At 51.4% G+C, this 18460-nt stretch overlaps 3 protein-coding genes across 3 annotated transcripts; all 3 read right to left on the bottom strand.

Annotated features, from left to right (window-relative positions):
* Positions 1–1135: 1135 nt before the first annotated feature.
* On the bottom strand, positions 1136–2992 carry COL26b_001715 (uncharacterized protein; the record flags this gene model as incomplete). The annotated part of the gene is made up of 1 exon (XM_053174659.1): positions 1136–2992. The coding sequence occupies one exon, from the start codon at positions 2990–2992 to the stop codon at positions 1136–1138; it is 1857 nt and encodes a 618-aa protein (XP_053041282.1).
* Positions 2993–3860: 868 nt separating this feature from the next.
* COL26b_001714 (uncharacterized protein) lies at positions 3861–4305 on the bottom strand (the record flags this gene model as incomplete). Its single annotated transcript, XM_053174658.1, has 2 exons — positions 3861–3960; positions 4010–4305. 2 exons carry the CDS (start codon positions 4303–4305, stop codon positions 3861–3863), a joined length of 396 nt encoding a protein of 131 aa, XP_053041281.1.
* Positions 4306–13124: 8819 nt separating this feature from the next.
* On the bottom strand, positions 13125–14393 carry COL26b_001713 (uncharacterized protein; the record flags this gene model as incomplete). The annotated part of the gene is made up of 3 exons (XM_053174657.1): positions 13125–13163; positions 13234–13702; positions 13756–14393. 3 exons carry the CDS (start codon positions 14391–14393, stop codon positions 13125–13127), a joined length of 1146 nt encoding a protein of 381 aa, XP_053041280.1.
* Positions 14394–18460: the final 4067 nt, after the last annotated feature.

The raw sequence follows: 18460 nt of genomic DNA, 5'->3' as shown, positions 1-18460 counted from the left end.
CCCCACCACCACATAGTCGATAATCCAGCAAGGGCAAATAACCTCAAACAAACTATCTCGTCCCTATCTTCTTGAACCGAGGAGAGGGAAATGGGGGTGGGACGGCAGCCGATGCAAACACCAGAGAAATAGGAGGAGGCGCATTCTCGCCCCTTCTTTGGATCGTTGGGATGCGCTGGTTCGTGAAGAAATTCGCAGCTGGCTACAGAGAGCCACGAGCTGTGCCGTGCCTGGCTAAGAGGTAACCCCTTCAGCTGACAGCTTGTCAATAGCGTCGCCGCCTCGATTCCGCGCCAAAACCGAGCCGCGCCCATGACTACTGCACCCGCTCGGGCGTTTCCATTTTAACTCGTAGAAAACGAGACTTGACTTTCATGCGAAAGATTTTCCCTCTATCCCTCCCCTTGCACACTCTCATCAACTTCTTGATCGATCATTTTACCTTATCTGCTCTCGATCTGATCTTGGCATGGCTGGGCTTATCCTTCGGCCTCTGCCGTGCGCCACGAGGCAAATGCATGTGTGTAGCGAGAGTTAGGACAAAAGGGAAAAGGGGAGGGGGGCAAGCCACTACGGACAACGAACACGAGAGTGATGCCAGCTCGCGTCGTCCGTTTTCTGCTTGCCAAGCACGGGCATAGTCCGCTCGCAGGAACGATACGAAGAATGGGCTCCTTCAGGTGAGCGAGTGACACTGACAGGCACAGGTAAGAGGGCAAAGGGACGGATGAGCACAATTGCCGACCAAGCGGAAAGGGCACTGCGATCGTCGGCTTGGCACAGCTTGAAGTCGCGATGTGAAGATGGATGGTGTTATGTCATTTGCAGTCTACTGCGTTCTCGTGCATCTTATGTCACCAGACGAAAAGGTTCCCTAACCGTCCCAATTTCCCGTCCCATTCGTGTCCGATATTCCCTTAAGCCAATGTCTGTCTGATCTAGATGAAAAGTGTCATGCGTATAATATCGCCCGATTAAAAAAAGAAGAAACAACGGGCCCCAGACTGATCCATGAACTCCTCCCACGATTCATACACCCGAGGCTAAAAAATCAATCTAATAAGATGGCGATCTGAGCCGGCATCTAGAGAAGTCTTGCTCTACTGCTCAATCTCGCTGTTACGCTCTCTCTATTTCAGCAGTCGCCCTTCCAATTCTGCTTGATCCACTCGCCCATCTTGTAAGTGAGCGTCTCGTCGGAGTACGTCAGCACGTCCTTGTCGCTGTAGTCGCCTCCGCTGAACTTGAGGGCGACGATGACCCACTGCAGGATGAAGTCGATGAAGACGAGGTCGACCTTCTCCGGCTCGCCCTCCTTTGGGAAGTCGATGGCGGTCTGGATGCAGTTGGGGACGGGGAAGGACGGGATCGGGGTGTGCTCCGTGTCGTCGCCGTCGGTGCCGAGGTCGTCCTTGGTGGTGTACCCACTGACGAGGTCCGGCTTGGACTTCTCGTCGTCAGCGAGGGGGTGCTGCTCCGAACGGAGCTCGAGGCGGCGGGGCTCTTGGTCGGCGTCGGCCTTCTTAATGGCGTTGAGGATGTCGCCTGTGGGGTACATCATCTCGGGGATGTTCATGAAGCGCGCGTCCTGCGTGTCGGCCTCGAAGATCTTGCCGGCCTGGTTGAGCAGGTCAAGCACACGCTTGGCGACGCCGTAGGGGACGTCGGGGATGTACTTGAAGCCGCTGGTGAAGGGGGACACGATGAAGGTGCTGTCCTTGGTGAAGGCGCCCTTGAAGATGTCGAAGCGGATGCCGCCCGTGTTGACGATGGCGAGGCGGGGCACGTCCTTGCGGTCCTTGTTGTGGATGACGGCGGGCAGGACCTCCTTCTCGAGCCAGGTGTAGATGCTGTCGTCGCTCGGGTACTCGACGCGGTTCATCCACAGGTCCTTGGGCGCGCAGCCGTACTTGTAGTCGAGGTCGAGCGCCTTGCGGGCCTTTGTGATCATGGCGCTGACGTTGCGGCCGTGGTCGGTGGGGAAGGTCGTCTCGTTGAGGCCGGTGTGGTGGTGTAGCCCGTACAGGTTGTTGTCGATGTACTTTCGCGTGAAGGAGACGGCCTCGGCGGAGACGTCGTCGGACTTCTTGGACCGCTTCTTGATGTTGTCGACGGACATCCAGCCGATGGTCTCAAAGTAGCGCCCGCTCGCCATGGCGAAGGCTTCCTTGTCGAAGCTGAGGGCGTCGCGGACGTGGGCGTGGCCGCCGAAGATGGCAATCGGCACGCTCCAGTTCTCCTTGCGCAGGGCGGTGTAGATCTTCTTGAGCTCGGGCATGCGCAGGCCGACGTGGCCGATGACAACGAAGAGGTCGGGCTTCTCCTCGCCGATGAGCTTCGTGAACCACTCCTCCTTGAGGGTGTCCTCGACGGGCTGGACGACGGTGTTGTTGGCGTTGCCGGTGAAGTCGAAGAGGAAGCCGAGGGCGATGACGTCGAGGCCTTGGTTCTTGGTCTTGAAGCGGCGGAAGCGCTGGGCCTGGGGCACGCGCTCGCCGGTCTTGGGGTCGATGTAGTCGAGGTTGGAGGCGATGTAGTTTTCCTTGTAGTTTGGGACGGTGATGTCGTGCTCGCGCTGGGCGGCGTCGGCCATGTAGAGCTCGTGGTTGCCGGTGCAGATGAGGTCGACGGTCTGCTCGCGGAAGACGTCGTAGGTGAAGAGGCCCTTGGGGGCGGAGGCGTCGTAGAGGCCGTTGCCCTCGACGCGGTCGCCGGTGTCGACGACGAGGAGGTCGGCGCCGCGCTCGTCGGCCTTGCGGCGCATGTGGGCGGCGAAGGAGACGTAGTCGCCCCAGTCGGCGGAGTATTGCGGCTCGAGGAGGTGGCCGCCGTGCCAGCCGTGGGTGTCGGTCGTGTGGAGGAAGTTGAGCTGGCCCCAGATCAGGTCGCGCATCGGGGCGGCGACGGCGGGGGCGGCGCCGGGTTGAGCGGCGGATGCGAGGGCCGCGGAGAGGAGGAGGGAGAGCATCGCTGGTGGTTGATTTCGAGCCATGATGGGTGGTTTGCGGTTGGTGATGGAGGATGAAGAGAGGGGAGGAGAATTGGGAGGAGGAGGGAGAAGCTAAGGTAGCTGTCGAACAGCTGGCTGATAGTCGCCGGTCTCGCTGGGAATGCTACCGTTTGGGGACGAGTCACGGTCACGGGTGCCTGAGATAGCAACGGGCGGGAGCTGCTGTGAGCTGCCCCGGAAACCCGCTACGTCAGCGATGATCCCTCAAGGTTGCTGTTAAGGGAATACCTTGTCAATATGAGCGAGTTTTTGAGAAGGATGGGTTTCGGCTAACAGAAACAAAGTGAAACTAAGATGGCGCAGAGGTGTTGTGGGCCACGTTAGGCGGAACGATCCCCGGACCTGCATGAGCTTGGGCCAGCTGGCAGCAGGGACCTGTCGCCGTGTGGGGACCGGTGTCCTCGTGGCCATTCAGGCCGATGCGGTTGCTCAGTTTCTTATCGGGCACTGATTGAGCTTCTCCTAGAAAAGAACGCTTGTTTTCGTGTTGCATTCACGGCTGCGTTGTATTTTCCATGGAAAGTTGTTCCTGATTTTATGGACTTGAAGGCTTTAATGAGATTGTGACGAGGTCAGTGACGACGACAGAGACAACAACGGGTAACAATGGAAAAGGCAGTAGAAATAGGACAGAGACGAAGATAGCAACACCAACGGCGATAATGACAGAGACGACCGAGATGGTTGTGTAAATACAATGATACTTAAAGGGCAAGCTGACTCCCCTAATAATTTTTCTCAAAATTCTATCTATCTAACCGTTCTTTGGGTATCTAAATTTGTCTTGTCATAGCTCATAAATCTGTAAACACTACTTCCCCACGTCGTAATGCATCGCTGTTCGGTACATTTAATCCGACTCTGATGGCGATTCATCTGCCTCTGGTGATAAAGATCCTAGTAGAATCTTTCTCACGTCTTTCTTGGAGCTTCGGGTGTCAACGATATCTCTAATGAGACTGTTAGCTGCATTCATCCAACGAAGGAGAGATGAAATACCTTTCAAGTCCTAGATCTGCTCTCAGGTCGTTGTCCAGGTACTTCAATCGCGCCCTCCCATGTTCATCGGCCTCGATAGGTGGGTCTCTGAAAAAGCTGATGAACTGAACCATGGCCCAGTTGGACTGCTTGTTATTGTCGACAATGTGCTTTACGAGCCGTACAATACGCTTTTCAACGTTGCAGATACTTTTCGGGGTACGAATGTCCCAATGGCCATTCGTCAACACGTAGATACTGACTGGCTGCTCCTCCTCGATGACTCTCGAAGCTACCTGGTCGAGAATCGTGTGCATTTCGCAACGATGATTGGTAAAAGATTGCCTTTGCACCGCAAGCTGGAGGTCTGTACCATTTTTCTCCCTAATAGGGTTGCCCTCAGATGCAAAGAACAATTCAAATTCCTTATCAGGATCGACATGCCCCCTTTTCAGCAACTTGGTCAAGACCCGACAAGTGCGAGCCACTTGCTCTCGGTGAATAGCCATAGACTTTGAGTCGTCAATGACGAATATCTGGAAAGGAAGATATGTTAGCTTCAGGCAAAATTAGGCTCAGTCACAGTCAATTATTTACCTGGTTTCTTCCATTGTTTCCTTTGAGCCTCTTCAAAGTTTTCTGCAATGCGGGAAATGCCTTCAGAGGATCTTCAGTCTCGGAATTGAATCTGAGAAGTTTGCGGCCGAAGTGATGAGTACTTCTGCCACCCGGCTCAAAACAGGTCTGCCAAATTTGATCAATGGTGATCGGTGGCTCCGAGCTAGTTTTCCGTTGCGATCTCTCAACGCTTCCGGATCCCACCGTTATTCCGGCGAGAGATGGTTTGGCATGCTGAAGTGCGCTGGGTTGCTGGAATACGTGGGACGACGATTCCCCATTCGACAGGTGTTGAGGGGACATAGTACTCCCAACATTAGTCGCAGGTCTCGAATTCAGCGTCGAAACAGGAGATAAAATTCGTGGAGACTGACGTCCCGGTTCTTGGGCTGTGGTCTTTTTCCGATTACTTCCAGTCCGGATGGGCAGTGAAGTCCTGTTTGTCCCGAAGCGTGATGATGATGTTTCGTCAAAAAACGGACCTTCCTGTTGTGACGGAAGGGAATAAGAAGCAGGAAGCTTTCCTTTACAGCCGGGGCCAGACGAATTGTTCTGAGGTCCAAATTGGGGATCACTGCGTCTGCCGATATGGAGCGCATCGACAGGACGCGTGTATTCATGTGTTGAGACATTCAGAGGGCTCATGAATGGTTCCATGAGATCTGGAGAGGCAGTGAGGAAAGTTGCGATGGATGATTTGTTCGTCTGCATCGAAGAAACTCGGGAACTGCGTGCGATTGGCGTTGGGGATTGATATGCATCTCTCGGTCCAATCGGTGTCGTTTGGGATCGAGTTGCAAGCGACAGAGGGGACAGTGGCCATCCTTGTTGTCGTTTAGACATGTAGTTCCGTGGGCTCGAGTCCGACTCCAAGGTTGGAATAATAGCCGTGAAATTCTCGAGTAATTCAGCAGCAGTCTTCCGTCTGTCCGGGTCAGCGGCGAGCATTGACTTCACGATGAGCTGGCTCAAAGCTTCTGCCTTGCCACCAGTGAGATCGACAGCCCGCTCGTGCCATCTCTCGACGACGGTCAAAAGCCCATCGCCGTCATGGAAGGCTCCCTCGTGATAGCCGCCCTTCAATCTGATCTCACGTGTAGCTTCAACACGCTCTGCTTGGTAAGCCTCTCGGCCTCGCTCTCCCCAGAGAGCCCATATCAGAGCCTCACTGAGGATTCCACCGAGTGAATAGACGTCACTCTTGTGCCGGATAGTTTTGATGCCTCCATCATCTCGAAAGGCCTCCGGGGCGCCTGTTTCCTTGTGAGTTTGGGCTAGTAGTTCATTCGTTTGCCGTGAACATACTATACATTCCGTTGCCAAAGTGATCTGTGGCAAATCTGTCAATGCCTTCGTTCTTCACCTTGCGTATGTGCGCCAAACCCATATCTGCGAACTTGAATGGCACAGAGTAATCATCGTCCGACGGCTCTCCGCATATCAAGATGTTTTGCGGGCGGATATCTTGATGCGTTCTTCTCTAGTATCAGCCAGGATTTCTGCACGAACAAACAGGATACTCACCCTTTCAAGTGCCACGTATCTCTTGACTGGTCGCCATACCGCGTCAGGTCGTCAATGGCTACCAAACCCTCGAGAAGTCCGAACAAGTTCTGCCAAAACTGCTTTCGGTGCCAGTCTGTGCTTGGGGGCTTTCGCTTTCTGAAGTAAGAAAGCAGGTCACCCCCAGGTGCATACTCCAGAACTATTGTCCGTCTATCGAGACATTGAAAAGACCCATGATATCTCACAATGTGATTGAAGGAGTCTTCTTTCAGTTGAGTATACATGGCCCATTCGTTGTCATATAGCTTTTGGATTTCTGGACCAGACTTGAGGTACTCCTTGAAAACGACCTTGACATATATTTCAGTTTCTTTCATCTCCGTCAGACGTTACGATCTCAACTTACAGGGGTTGTGAGTAGGGTAGAGTGAGGGTGGAATTCCACTTTGTAGAGGACAGCTGCATCGGTCTCCTCTTTCGCTTCAGGATTGATTTTTATTTTCCCCACAGGTGAAATAGGGATAATCATTCTAGGTGACAAGTTCTTCTTGCTTGGTTTCGGATTTGTTCCAATGCTGAAGTGTAGTGGACAGAACTTCCACTGGGCTTTGAGAAAATCCTCGAATGCCTCTTTGTGACGCGACTCACGATATGACTCTGGTATCGAATGCAGTGGGAGGCTTGTGTCCTTGATATCTTCTTGGGTGAAAAGTTCTAGGTGTTCGGCCCCAGATGTCAACACCAAAATCGAGAACACTACAATGTAGTGATTCATAATGTCCACGGCGCTGTGCAGTATCAATTTGTTCCGGTCGTGACAGAAGATGGCGGTGATTTTCTCCAACGTCCAAAAGTCGGTAAGCGCCAGTTGAGGGACAAACTCGCGCACATCGCCATAATAGTCAATGCCCTAGCATCCATGTTCTTCAACAATGTTGGCGACATGGTCTCGCAGTTCAGTGACGATGTGATTATCGGACATTTTCTGGGACTTGTCAGGTTGCTCGACTAGTTCCGAGGTTTACTGCAGGCCCAAACGAGAGCAAGATGTCGTGCCATTCAAGTGAGTGAAATCCACGAGAGACAAGAATGAAGAAGAGGAAGTACAGCTAACGACGAATTTCATGTGAAAATGAAGCAAAATTGTTGTGGGCAATGGCGGTTATAAGCGTAGCGATCGTCCACAATCTGCAAAGTGCCAGGTTGTGCCAATGACGGCACCCAGAGAGCAGCCAGAAACATGCCAACGGTGGGCTTAGGCAACCCGCGAAGGATTGAGGGCACCAGGCATCACCTGCAGGGAGTTCGCGGGGAGCCCATCCACTTTGCGAACTGGCTGCCGGGCAGGCTGCCTTGCGGCGACTGAGCCTGAAAACCTGCAGGCTGCAGCCCTACAGCTGACCTATGGACCTAAAACCATACCTCCCATTGCCTTTCCTCCATTCAACTAGCACTTCACACCAGACTAGGATGTTCTGATGGTGTGTAGACGTGCGCCTCGATTGGTCTCTTGCATGCATTCGAGTGAGGGCTGAATTTTCAGGCCATGTGTTCACCGAAAGATGCCCACTAAGAGTAAGGTGAGAAGGTGACCTCCGAGTTCATCTGGCACCAGCCGGTCAAAGTACGTCACAGTCAACGGACGAGGCAGACAGACGCCCGGGCTAGGCTCTCACCCGTGTAATCGCAAGAACATTCTATGGAATTGTACATAAACCGCCATTATTCCACTTCCAAAATAAAGAACACACTCCCGAACGCCACCAAGAGACACCAAGCCACTCATCTTACAGTCTTTTAACGTTCTCTTCCCCCAAAGTCCCAACACGCTGATCTTTCTCGGCCTGAGCCTGTTTCTTCGCCTTCCATTTCAAACACACGAACACCACTAACCAAGTTCCCATCGTAATGGCTGTCAATGGCCCACAAACAAGACCAAAGAGTCTGAAGCTCTCCCGTTGAAAACTGAAAGCACCGGTATCTTCGTCCTGTGCCAACACTCCGCTTTGAAAGAAAGTCTGAGAGCGTCAGAAGTTCATAGCAAGCCGCAAAGGTGAGGGCAAACCTCTCTTACTGCAACGAATGTGGCGGGTAGAAATATCAGGGTCACGACAGTGATAACATGCATGGAAGCTGTTTGTCTCGATGTCTTGTCGGCAACCATGTTCATCTGTCTGTTTGATTCGTGGGCAACATCTGCAAAATCCATTCCAATCTGATTCGATCGCTGCTGCAAAACCAGTTCGTACTTATTTGGTCAGTCTGGTAGGGACATCTCTTCTTGATGTGAACTTACTAGTTGAATGCTCTGGTTGAGATGCATAGAGAGTGAGTTCAGCTGTGCTCGTCTAGTCTCGAGCCTTCTGATGATTGATTCAAGCCTCGACAGAAAACCGTTGACAACTTCTTTGTACTTTGGATCCTTGAGTTCAGTCTTCGTCAGATTGCTATAATAGGCATGGAGATCACGCAGTACGCCCGTGTTCAGCTCTAGCACTAAGAGCGATCTCTGCATTAGTTCTGATCGACTGTACAGAGTCTGGATATCTTTGATACGTAGTTTGTCCAGGGATCCGGATGGGTCAAGTCCTGCGTTGGGATTCTGCCGACGGTATGCTGCGTTTTCTGATTGAAGTCCCTGTTCCTCATCTGATTTAGTCGTCTTCAATCCAAAAAAGGAGTGACTAAAGGAAAAGACTCGCTCTTTGACCGTACTAGGAGCACTTTTCTCACTATGATTGCTGGTGAGTCCGGTGTTGCCTCTGGATAGGCCGTGCGACATGGTGCGCTGCCGTCGCTTTTGTTGCAATGCCCAGGGTAGAATGTCATAATGAGAGGACTCCGGATTGATATGATCGTCCACTAGCGCAGGTTTTGCGGGAAGCACGATATTTCGGATCGAGGTCTCGAAGTCGTTGATGAAGTCACGCCAGCCCTCGTCACACCAGGAAAGGTAAAGCAGGTGGGTATCCAGAGATGCCTTGAGATATGAAACAATATTACCATCCGCGGTTTCTGGCTTAGAGGGAATCTTCAAGCGAGGAGTCAATTCCTTTATGCGGTTCGTGAAAACTTTGTTGGCCTTGATAGTGAACCAGAAAGATCGTCCAGTCTCGAGGTCAAAGGTATGGTAGTTTGCAGCTTGTCTGATCTGCCATCCGTCGATGCCCTCTGCCCCTGAGTGTTCGACGGAACGTAACAAGTATGATACGTGAGTTGTATTTCCCGACCTCCCAAATTTAGGAAGTGCGTGAGGAACTGGCGTCTTGCTTTCCACAAGTGTCTTTGACCTGAAATGAGCCAGGCAGTAGTCAATTGGGTATGGCTGTCTTCCGAACGAAAGAACAGCCTCCAGGAAGAAAGGCTCAACCTGATGATAAGCACAAATGAACCGGAATATCTCAGGAGAACAGTTCATTGGCGATCTCGAGTCGTTTGAACCGACAAAGCTGAAGGCCATCGTTAGTACCCTCCTTTGCTCAGGGATGTTTGACCAAGTCTTACACATGACGAATATGAGGGTCTTTTTCGGGTCGAATAAAATGCTTGCGAATCGCATCGGGCTTAGACAGGGATAGAATATCCTCTGGAAACTCTGAGAAGGATAAGCGAATGTCTAGAATTTGTCGAGGCTCACTTACTGTTGCGCAGTCCTGTCTCCCACACGTCTAACTTTGCACCAGGTGTATTGAAAAGAGTTGGTAGCCTTCCCTGGTCGTTGAACGGGCTCCAGAGCCTCTGAGCCTCGAGAAAATCCAAAGGCTCTCGTTCTTCGGCTTGTGGCATGATGTATTGGTCTGAATCCGGCCAAATCCCCACCAATTGGTCATTGGGGTCATGTTGCTGCATGGCGCTAGGGGGAGTCTGCATCTGTGTCGACATTCTTTCTCCAGGCTTGGGGCTAACGATCACTGAAATCCAGCCCGCCAATCGCGCTTAATTCTGTAAGATTTCAAACGGAAAGGGTAGTTGTTCATTCGGCTGCCTGCAACATTTGGGGGGAATAAGTTTTTATCTTTTAGGCTCTCACACGAACGTGGGCTCTTGTCAATAAGGCTTCTCAATCTGCTGACCACGGTACTTTTTGGCCCTTACTCGTGGTACATGTATTTCCTTCGAGCTTTCCACCGAGCCAATGAAGACTCAGAATAGAACAGAGTCGTTGCCCGAAGTACCTTCACACGAGGATGCATAAGGCTGTATCTGACACCGCCAACTCCATGCCTGCCTACGCCTGACTGCCATAAAACCTAGCCGATATCGTGTAATGTGCCTTCATGTGTAAATTTCGCTGATGTTTCACAGCCTGCTTAGGCAGTCTGAGATAGAGTCCTCTCTAATCAGACGTCTTCAAGTGTTCGACTTCGCTCTGTGCAAAGTGTCAGAAAAATGTAGAAATCATGGAATTTGATATTGAAGATTGAAGACCTGGCTTCGTACCAGTACGTACCGAACTGATGCTTCTAGGAGCCGAAACAACGTAGTCACCGTCTTTTGCCTGATCAACGGGAGGCAATCGTTAGAAAAGCTTCTGAAAAACGTCTTGCCGGATGCCTTACTTGGACTGAGCTCTGGCCAGCCCCAAACTGGGTGTTGAGCCATCCTTCTAGGTCGCTCTGCTTGATTCGGTAGGAAGAAATTGTGGACGTCTCCATGATGAGGCGGAGTCTTTTCCCTGCTTGCGCGTGGTCCTTGTTGTTGGGAAGGTGGGCGCGAGGCAGATTTCCAAGCCAGGCATCATTCAGCTAGACGGTGTGTCGTAATAAATGGAAAAACTGACAGGCCATGGGTATTGGCTTGGCGATAAAAAAGGCCAGTAAATTTACAGAGAGGAGGGTCGACGAAGACAGCCCGGTTCTGTCCTTGTTGAGCCGCATCTGTGTCCGCCTGACCTTCATCGGTTTCTACAAAAGAGGCAGCTTGCTGCAGGCTGTGGATTTTCATGCTGTACTACCCAACATGTTGCGTTGGAGCTGACCAACCGGTGACCTTGAATAAGGGATGAGATTCGCCATCCCCGCCTTGTCTCAATCCACACGCTGAAAATACTTGACTGATGATTTGGTGCGGTTCACTGCAGCGCTTTCCACTTTCGTATCTCCAATCACTCATTTTCAGAACCGCACCCCCTGCTTACCACATATCGGAATCGCCACGGGCTATCATTCCCTACCCGAGGACGCCTTGCTGTCGCCTGGATGACATGCAGCTCAGCCTGCCGCAGCTGCCTTGGATTCGGTTGCCTCGTCGCCTCGTTATGCAGACGGCGTCATCCGTAAGATAAGCTAGGTGCGCCGAGGCAAAGGCAGGTTCAGATATTGCCCGTTGGTTCGTTTAGGCATCTCGAGGAAAAAGGGAATTTTGAAGGAAGACTCACCGAGTGCATGGTTGAATACAGCTTGCAGGACATATAGGCGTATTCCAAGATTGGAGAGAATGAAATATGCCATTCACCCTTGTTCCTACATCGATCGAACGAAGTCGTTGCTCTAACCTTCACTCACTACATGGTATTCGGCTCCAAAGAATCAGATTATCCCTGTTTTCCCTACCACTCTCATTTTATTGTTTTTGTTGTATTATTTGGCCTCGTCGTTCGTGCGGTCCCTATCCGCCCGGGCAGTGAAACTTTGAAATACTCAGTCGCTTTCGCATCCCGACCGCTATGAACCTACGAAAACATTAACAAATGTGTATTTTAGTTATTAAAATAATATGTTTATTTCATCGAAAAACGCGCGACATCGGCCGTATTACCCAACTGACGCACCTCGCTGTCTAGCCTCCACCTGCTCTCTAAGATCTATTCGACACACTGACAGCAATTGGTCTCTTGATTGAGCCAAGCCACTTCCAGATACGTTTGATAGGTCTGTGCTGCGAGAAAGATACAATGCGGCGAAGATACAGTGAGAGGCTCAGGAGAGCGCATACACGGCACATCTATCGATATTATGGATATCTATCGTTTAAAAGCACTGCAGACTCTATGAGATATACAAAAGGGTTATACAACAGCGAACATGGAAGTATTTTAGGTGCGTGTTAGTCTGAAAGACAGGCAAGATCTCGATAACAAACCAGTTAATTTTTGCTACCCAGTCGGATACTACAAGCTACCCAGGCGGAAAGTGATGTTAGGACAATAGTAGTAATGAGTATGAAGACAGCGAAGATGAAGACGATAATTGAAGCAATAATGGTAAAAACCGTCGTTTAACATAACATACAGGTAGTAGTCCGCCTAGTCAGCTAGAATATCCAACCGGATAGCAAAACTCTACTAATCGTTAGCTTGACGTTATTGAAACAGAAATCTCAGCTTTGATCGGTTCCGCACCGCGTACATTTACACATTCCGGTCTTGGACGACAACATTCCATTAAAATCACAGGTAGTTTATGCCCACGACTTGAGTCTAGTTCATCGTAGCTGGCTCCCATTATCCTTATGCTGTCTCATCTTCGCCAACGTCTAGTAGGGTTGACATTGGCTAACTATGAATCCTGTGCCTCTAAATCACACGCGATGGGACCTTTCAAGCATGTTGATTGAATGCTTTGTTAATATACCTATACTTGAAGCACTTAGTTCTGCATGATCCAAGGAAACGGGTATTAGTCGTACTCCAGGCTAAGAAAGTGGCTCCTCTCATCAGAACTCCGTCCTCGAGACCCTGCTCCCAAGAGCTAAGTTGCTCTCTCATTTGGCATCACGGGCGATGGCCCTCCGTAGCCAATGTCATGTTTGCCGCTCGTAGGACTAATGCTGTGATTGGGGTACTGCAGCTCAGCTCCATTCCCAAGCTCAGCAGGCGGAATCGCAGGCGAGGTAGCTGTCATCGTCGGCGAGGACACCTGCGTACTGCCCCAGCCGCCGTACATCGGCCCCTGATGGGCTTGACCATGGTGATATGCCATTGACATCCCTGCCCCTGGAGCCAGTGCTGAGGCGTGTTCTTCCCTGGAATACGCCCGCCGGCGACGGATGAAACAAAAACAACCAGTCAACACTAGTAGGAGAGCCACGCCGCAACCAACCGCAATGCCTGCTATGGCCCCCTTGCTCAGCCCAGAGGATGGAGTACTAGAGTTTGACGAAGACGAGGTAGCGAGGCTGACGGGGCGCGTGGGCGTTCTAGTTGCCGGCGTCGCCTTGCGTGTCATGAGGACGGAGAGGTCTGGGGCGTCGAAGCCGCTTGTCGGCGCCGTTCGTGTCGCGCCGCCGCCGTCACGGCCACCCACGGCCGTCAGAATGTCGGTAGGCACGGCATAGGTGGTCAGACTGGGCAGGTAACGTAACCAGATAGCATTCTCGTCATTATCTTGACCTAGGTTCATGTTGTGCGTGCCCCATACATTGTCGGCATCGCATGAGTACGTGGTATCGTTGGAATAGGAACCGCCAATGACAAGCATCTGTGAGTTGTCGACCACGTTGCAGCTCATCATGCTTTTGGGGAATTCCCCCGTGACGTTGCTGTTGGCCGGGTACGGACCTCGGATCCACTGAAAGCTGGGGATGGTGAGGATGTAGATATCGTCGTATCCCGTAGTATCCGGAGGGAAGCCTGCGCCGCCGAAGATGTAACTGAGATGAGGTCAGTTTTGGCTCCAATAGCCTTCCTGAAAGTACGGACTTACATGTTGTAGCTGGACTGGTCCTGGGCCCAGGTCGCACCGCCACAGAAACGCCTCCGTATTTCGGGAGTACGACCGGAAGTTTTCTGTGTGTACCACTTCGTATTCGCGACGTCGTACAGAAAGATCTCATCCATGGGTTGTGGTGTCAGGGTCCCATTGCCGTCCAGGTCTTGACTGCCACCGAAGTAGACCAGCATTCCAGCATCTCCAATTGGGATGAAGACCATCACGCCTTCTGCCCTGCCGACGTTGTCGGGGCCCGCGACGCTATTCCAGGAGTTCTTGTCCATGTCGTATTTGATAAGTCTGCTCAGAGCCTTCGGCGGACCTGTCCATCCTGGCACAGAAGCGTTGCTCTGCCATCCGCCGTAGTAATATGCCTCTCCCCTCGATGAGATCGAAACTCCGGCACCATAACTACCTGCATTGGCGTTTCCAGCGCCAGTGGGAGACCCAAGTGACACCCAGTTGTTATAGAGGATATCGTAGCTGTAGAGAACGAAGGCGGCCGGTGGATCCTCGAAGTATTCACCCCCGTAAAGGAACAGCCGCTTGTTCACCGAGTCTTCCCATAGAATGCCGCCGCTTACGCTCGGTATCGTCGTGTTCTTGGAAAGGCCATCGTGGAACTGGGGCATTCCGAGCGTCGAAGGCACGTCGTCGAGGTCATTGTATGCAAGGACGGTATCTGATATCTTGTTACAACCTGTTCAATCAACTCTGAAGCGGGGTGAAGGCGCAGAAACCTACTGCTGAAATTTCGAGATGATGACGAGAAGGGTTTGTAGTTGATCAGGCCCCCGTCAATGTATAACTTACGGTCCACGACCGCCGACTGGTGCCCCCATCTCCGACAGAAGTCCCGGACAGGGTCATTTTGCGCAACTGAAGTCCCAATAATGCACCATGCGAGTAGCAGCAAAATCTCTTGTGATGGTGACGATAGGAGGTTCATGATGTCGCATTCAAAATTCAACAACAGGTCTCATTCGGAAGTCGCTCCGTTACTAGTGTCTCAGTTGATGAGTGGATAGCCAGACCTTAAATAAGTGCAAATTCTGCACAAGACAGGCCGAACTGCAGGTGAGCATCCCCTCTAATTCTTGATAACGAGGACTCGCCGCACGTAATCTTAATGAGTGACATGGCTTGCATAACCCCTCAGGCGGCCTGAAGTGAGCGACCCGAATGGTCCAAATTGCCCAAGCACAGGTTTCCACCCAGCAGCGTTCTCTGTTGGCATGGTAGAACCTCGCTCAGCTGGCGAATCCCCGTTGCGGACGCTGTCAGCCGCAGTCCTAGCAGATAGCTACGCTTACTGCGCCAGACCGGGATGTATCCAGACTGGTGTAACTTGAAACGAAGTGTGGTATAAATACAAAGCGGAGGCCGTGGAGCCATTCTCTGTTTTGACACATTGAACAGCCCGCTCGCCCTATTCGAAGCCGACTACGTAACACACAGCTGATGGGGAATCGATCGTGTTCGCACCAGACAACCTGTAGGTGAATTTCTTAGCAACTATATCTCATTGCTTAGATGCGTATCAATCTCGTGCATTTGTATGCGTTCCTCCCTCTCCTCACTCTCTAGCGCAATCTTGCGAGTCCAGGTACAGCGACAACTCTACACGTCACACGTAGCTGTGCGAAGCGGGGGCTGAAATCTGCATCCTCCGGTATACGGGGGCCCCTAGTCTAGCATTCGTCCCTTTCCGCCCGAGCCATGCATGAGATTCCGAATGGCCAACAAAACCTGCGAGGTAAGACGGCAGAAGTCCATCTGACAGGCTTGAATCCTGCAGGATGCCACGGCGCTAGTCACCAACATTCAGTAGCCACTGGGAAAACATTCAAAGTGACCAGGCTTTGGCTAGGCAGTGGTTGTTGGACTGAAGTCAATAGGAGGGGGGCCATCACCGTAACCTCTTATTTCTTATCCAGGCGATCATCACGACAGTCAATGACCCGCCACATTATTGACTTGATTGGATGCATGGCATCAACAAGTGGTCTGGGGGAATGGGGGAGAGCAAACAGCTCCTACTAAAGGTATGCCTAACGCCACCAGTGAGGCATAATATGGCGGCATTATCTGGACTGTCATGAATAGACAGCGACCATATAAGGCCTTAGCCTCTTCGGCCATTCTGCTCAGTCGCGAAACGAAAGGATCATTCTTTGGGATGGAGAGGCTGGCCCTGACTTAGTTCTCGCTGGCACATTGCACAAATGACTGCACTATCCTCATCGGCGGAACTCGAGCAATTGTGTTGATTCCAGTAAGGCCTACATAATTCATTTGATACGGAGCCATTGAAGAAGAAAAACCCATGGTATCGCTGCCCTTTCCTGGGCACTTACCACAAAGGGGCTGAGCAATTGCTTCTCTCCGCGGGAATGGTCGGAATGCATTCTGCTTGACATATTGTCAAATTCAGGGGCACTTTTCCACTCAAGAAAAATTCCCGGATAATATTCGCCGTGCATGAGTTTATTCCCGCCCCAGTTACACCGTGGCCCGTTGATTCCTGAATTACAACACCCGAGCCCACATGTTGTTTCTGTAAGGTGAATGCATTGGCCACAGGCGTGGCGGGATCGAAACGCGAAGAAAGAATGAGTAAAGGGGCTTCAGGGGTGTTCGGGTCGCTGACATTGACCGCCGGACTACCAAAGGGTCCAGTGAAGGCAAATGGCGGCCGAATCTTGCGGCCGGCGCAGGCGATGACACGATCACCCCACACAACGCCGGTTGTTGGGGCTTGTCTATCGATTATATGCACCAGTTCATCGGAAACAGAGAGGTTGCGATAAGCCACGCCGTCAACTGCGTCGCTGCAAACGACACCGTATGCTACGTCTTCGTACCAGGTATAGGGAGGCGCCTCGTTATGGGACGTGGAACCGCCACAAGTGATATCAGGGGCGTCCGCCGATAGCATCTCAAGAAACGAAACGTATTCGCCGGTGATAAGGGCTCCGAGACCAAGGGCAAGTAACTCAAATTTGACAGGTTGGTAAATCAGAGTTAAGATTAGAAGCCGAACAGTAGGCGATGTAATCAAATCAACTTTGCCGCCGTGTGCCACTGGAATTGGACGGATGTCTAGAGTGTTAAGAAAAGCCTCAACGCGGCTCTTGATATCGGCAGCTTCCTTGTCTGATGATAGTCGGATTGGACAGCCCTCTCCAGAGTCAAAGCAGACTTGGTAAAAGTAATCGAGAACGGCTTCCGCATCATTCAGATTCTTCTGCCAAGTCTTCAGAAAAAGGGTTAGTTCATATATTACATAGCCTTAGACGTCTGTGGGGACTGAGTAACTCACAACGTTGGTGTAGTCCTCGGCATTCACGATTCCGTCAACCATAATTCTTCCCACCCGCTCGGGGAACATAGAAGCCAACGTGTTTCCCAGAAAGGATCCGTATGATATGCCGATGTACTGTAGTCTAGGCTTTGGAGCATTCGCCGGTTTTGTTGAGTTGCGATTCTGCCAGCGAAGGTCATCGATTCGGTCAATAATCTCAATCACATCTCTGGCAACCGAGGCGGTATTGAGGTAACCCCAGATACTATCGACACCATCAACCTCACAAAGTTCACTTTTCCCCAAAGCTGATGCATAGTGATAATTGAGGGCATTGAAATCCTCCGTGATAGGGCTGAGACCTGTGTTGCGCTCTTGGTCCAGCTTCCGAGAGATTTCGTCGCCTTTGTAGCAATCGCCACGTGGTGTGCTCAAATTGACACCCCGGGGGTCGAAGCCAATAATTTCGTAGTTGCGTTCGCCCGCCAGAAGGCTCTGGAAACGGCTTCCCGAACGAAGAAGCAAGTCTGTACCAGAATCTCCGGGGCCTCCGGGACTGATCAAGACACTGCCACCGAACGTTGCGTCGTCCTCTGAAACCGTGGCCGGGAGTTTTATTATGGCGACAGCAACAGTCGTGTTTGTCTTCAGATTCGGATTGGACCAGTCAAGCGGGACTTGCAATCGAGCGCATTGGAAGCCTCCGTAACAGTCGTAATACTTCAGAGTTTTCAAAGGTGGGGTTAAAACCCAGCTGAACTGCGTAGGATTTAAACTGGCATCAGAGGCAGTCTGGCCAAGGGCCACGAATGCTCCAACGAGAGGGGTGTAAAATTTCATCTCAATATATTCTTCGTCGTATAATTTGAATTCGATTATAGAATAAAATGAAATTGGTCTGTCATGTGAAGGCCTTGTTGGTCTTGCGAGGTTTTATTCTAAGCATTAATTTCATATTTATATGTGCGGTCTGACGGAATTCTTCCATGTCTTGCGTGCAGCAAGCCACCGCTAAACGCCTGATAAGTGTCGTTGATGTGGTAACGATGAAAAGAAGTTTGAATACCAGTTTCCATTACAGCATCACGAACATCTGTGCCGCATGACTACTTCGCAATATCCCACTGTGCAGTAATTTGACAGGCCAATCGCAACTGGTTTGGATTTAAGGGTAAACTTCACTGGCCGATTGTCGCGCCATCGCCATCTGTGGCTGCTGACTGCGAGCTGAGCCGCAGCAACGCGTAGGTGCTGCCGCGTCTTCGGATCCTACGGCAAAGGTACCCTTGAGGACTAATAGGCTATTACGCAGTTGGCGCGGATGAATTATTGGTTCATGCTGGTTTATGGTAGCATTTGGAGCGACTTGCAAGTCGCTGCCCAGGCTCAGAGGTC

Source organism: Colletotrichum chrysophilum (assembly GCF_026319265.1).
Source record: "Colletotrichum chrysophilum strain AFK26 chromosome Unknown scaffold_8, whole genome shotgun sequence".
Taxonomy (NCBI): Eukaryota; Fungi; Ascomycota; class Sordariomycetes; order Glomerellales; family Glomerellaceae; genus Colletotrichum; species Colletotrichum chrysophilum.
The sequence above is the reverse complement of the archived record's forward strand: the minus strand, read 5'-3'. Positions and strand labels throughout refer to the sequence as shown.